Below are 3,045 nucleotides of genomic sequence, written 5' to 3'. Positions count from 1 at the left end.
CACATCTATATTAAAATGCAGTTAATCTCAATACATTTAAACCCACTGCTATGATAGGCAGTGACATGAATCATGACGACATGATGTATAAAGAAAGAAACATCCGCTAGATAATTTCATAAGGTGGGTAAATAGAACTAATCCAATCCAAAAGACTTGGCCATGTAGATCTGCTTCTCAACTGCTTTTGCATCCTCTATTTTCCCTCTGTCAGCCTTCATCATTGTAAAGACAACAGCAGAAAACATAGACGTGTCCTTATTCTGGGGAAATAGGTTACATAAAAATATTAGCAATATCAAAATGTAAACAATCTTAAAAAAATCACTTTAGATTTATGAAAATAATCTGACAAATAAATACTTTACCTTTTGTCTTTTCTGATCGCTACAATTTTTCTGCAGGACAGCGCCTTGATTATAGAACATACACATTGCAATTAATTCAAATGTAAGATTAATTAACATTTGTTTTTCATAGAGAACTGTGAGTAACTGAAGTTACCTTTGCAATGATTACTGCTGTTTTTTCTGATCGAATAAGTGAGGACAGCAGTAACAATGAGAACGAAGACAGCGCACAGCAGAAAAATAACTATACTGGCCATCAGAGAGCAAATGCTGGTTTCTGGAATGAAAGTAAAAGTCAAAAACAAAGTTAGAAATGACTAAAAATAAATGATTTTTTATTTCTCCTCATGATGAAATTACTCGGAGCATGAAATCAAATTTTGTAATGCCTATTTAATGAATTAATAATCACTTTTAATTAAACATACTCGCATTATGCCATGATTTTATTTTTTAGAAATCATACCTATATGCACTTTAGTTCCATCTCCAAATAATATTGTTCCACATGTGACAACAGCACAGTAGTAAGTCCCAGCATCAGAGGAGCTGACCGTCTTAGAGAAGCGATAAACACAGCTCTTCTGAGTGTCTGATTGCTTCTTACATTCAGTTTGATTCTTTCCATCAACATAGATGATATTTGGATGAGAGTTTTGTCCTCTGAACCAGAGGACTCTGAGATCTCCAGGACACATCTTGTTATCAGAGTCTGACAGGACTGAACAGTTGAGAGTCACAGAATCCCCTGCATGGACTGAATCTAAAACCGTTGGCCACTGACGAACAGTAACCTTTCTCTGGGTGTTCCCTGTGTAATAACAAAAAACAGTGTTTAAAAACTACCTCTAAACACAGTTTCAAATTTTGTTGAAAAATGAATGATAACAGTGCATCTCGAAAAGGAAAACTTGGAATCGATTTGCAAACACATTAAAATACCTAATATGATGTTTAAACTACGATTTATTAAATTCATATATAATCTATAGTTATTTTTCCCACCATGTGAAAAAGTTTTTGTCAGATGGTTGAGTATTTACAGTGAATCCAAAAGGCTGCAATCACATAATTACCTTTTAATAACAAATATGTCCCACTCCAAGCATTCACATTCCATTCCATGACTGCACAGTGATACATTCCTTCATCTTCTGGGATTGTCCTGAATATGGTCAGACTGCTGATGTTTTTATTGTCTTTTACTTCCAGTCTTGAGGCATTAAACCCTTGTCCATAGTCAGGATGTGCAGTTTGCCGCAGTGTCGCAATCAGTTTCAGAGCTTCCCCTGCTCTCTGCTTGTACCAGTGAATTTTACTGCTTAAATCACCAGGAGGTAAAACACATGTCAAAGTTACAGGTTCACCAAGTTGAACTGTGGCCACTTGCTCCAGCATGTCTGCAGTGAGTGTAAACAAAACACATGTTAAACACTATAGGAAAAAAACATTAACCATTACACATCTAGGTGCATTGCAAATTCCTAAATGACAAAAAGAAAATAGATCATAATTAGACAGAACTCACCTCCTTGGTGAAGAAGAAAAACGAGTGTTACCCAAACCAGAGTCATCATCGCAATGTCTTTACTTGAAAACATTTCGATATTTCAGTGACAGAGGGAGATGATGCGACCCAGACCATCACTATCTGATTGGTTATCGCAGTCTTTACAGTCAAAGCCTATTTCCTGCCACACGGGTATTGTCCTGCATTGTGTGAAAAGAGGGAGAGACTAAAAATCTGTGACAGCACAAAACTGTTTATTACTATTGTGGTAACACATTTTCTTTGATTCAAGTTTTGCAGAGCCAACTAAACCATCAAAAACCTAGTACTGTTGAGCATGCTTTGTAGTAGACCACTCTGGGGGGTTTCAGTGTAACATGAAAATCTTTCATTTTGAGTTTTGTCATTATTTGAACTTTGAACTTATAACCCAATATGAGCCAAATGTGATTTTTTAAACCAATGAGAGGTGTTAAAAGTCTTATCTAATACCATCATTTCACCTCTTTAACACAGTGAAATACCAATAAGGTGTCACATCGGCTGCAGCAGACGGTGGAGAATGGAGAGTGGAGACCCAATTGCAGACAATGGAGACGGAATTGAATAAAAACAAAAATGAGTCTTTATTTCTGGCTGCACAAAAATAAAAAAAAACAAAAGAAGACTAAGATTAAACTAACAAAACCTAAACTGGGAAAAGCTAAACCGAAAACACTCGGTGCATAAAGAAAAGTACAAAAACCTTAAATGCAAAACCTGACACTTGGGAAACATGAAGAAAGATGAGCAGACAGTTCAACAATAGGCAGCAGAAAACAGAGGACTAAATATACAGAGGATAACGAGGGAATGGGAAACAGGAAGGAATCACAGCTGGAACTAATCTGACACAACGAGACAGGGAAGAAGTGTGGTCGCAAATTTTTTAGCCATCATGATAACCTTCTCCCACCAATGATGTGGAGATCCAACTTTTTTAGATCCAATTAAAATTAAGGCACTCAAAAAGATGCTCTGGAAAAGAGTAGAATTCTTGGAACAGAGTTTAATACACTGAATCATATGAACAGCAAGAAAACACATACAGAGTATAGCAAGACGATACATAGCAAAGCAACAACCTTAAGCACAGACAGCAGGGCAACACAGAGATGGACAGAAAGTAGCAGCAGGAAAAAAGAG

At 36.5% G+C, this 3,045-nt stretch overlaps 1 protein-coding gene across 1 annotated transcript; it reads right to left on the bottom strand.

The window, feature by feature from the left end:
* LOC147338296 (uncharacterized) lies at positions 1-1,979 on the bottom strand. Its single transcript, XM_086260641.1, has 6 exons — positions 1,879-1,979; positions 1,427-1,750; positions 817-1,161; positions 505-627; positions 369-412; positions 1-263 (listed from the first exon to the last, which is right to left on the bottom strand). The coding sequence occupies exons 1-6, from the start codon at positions 1,949-1,951 to the stop codon at positions 138-140; spliced, it is 1,035 nt and encodes a 344-aa protein (XP_086116767.1). The 5' UTR covers positions 1,952-1,979; the 3' UTR covers positions 1-137.
* Between the last annotated feature and the right edge of the window lie 1,066 nt (positions 1,980-3,045).

Source organism: Aulonocara sp. 'chitande type north' Nkhata Bay, linkage group LG2 (assembly GCF_057382095.1).
Source record: "Aulonocara sp. 'chitande type north' Nkhata Bay isolate Kocher_YH1m ecotype deep benthic linkage group LG2, A_spYH_male_GT1.1, whole genome shotgun sequence".
Classification (NCBI taxonomy): Eukaryota; Metazoa; Chordata; class Actinopteri; order Cichliformes; family Cichlidae; genus Aulonocara; species Aulonocara sp. 'chitande type north' Nkhata Bay.
The sequence above is the reverse complement of the archived record's forward strand: the minus strand, read 5'-3'. Positions and strand labels throughout refer to the sequence as shown.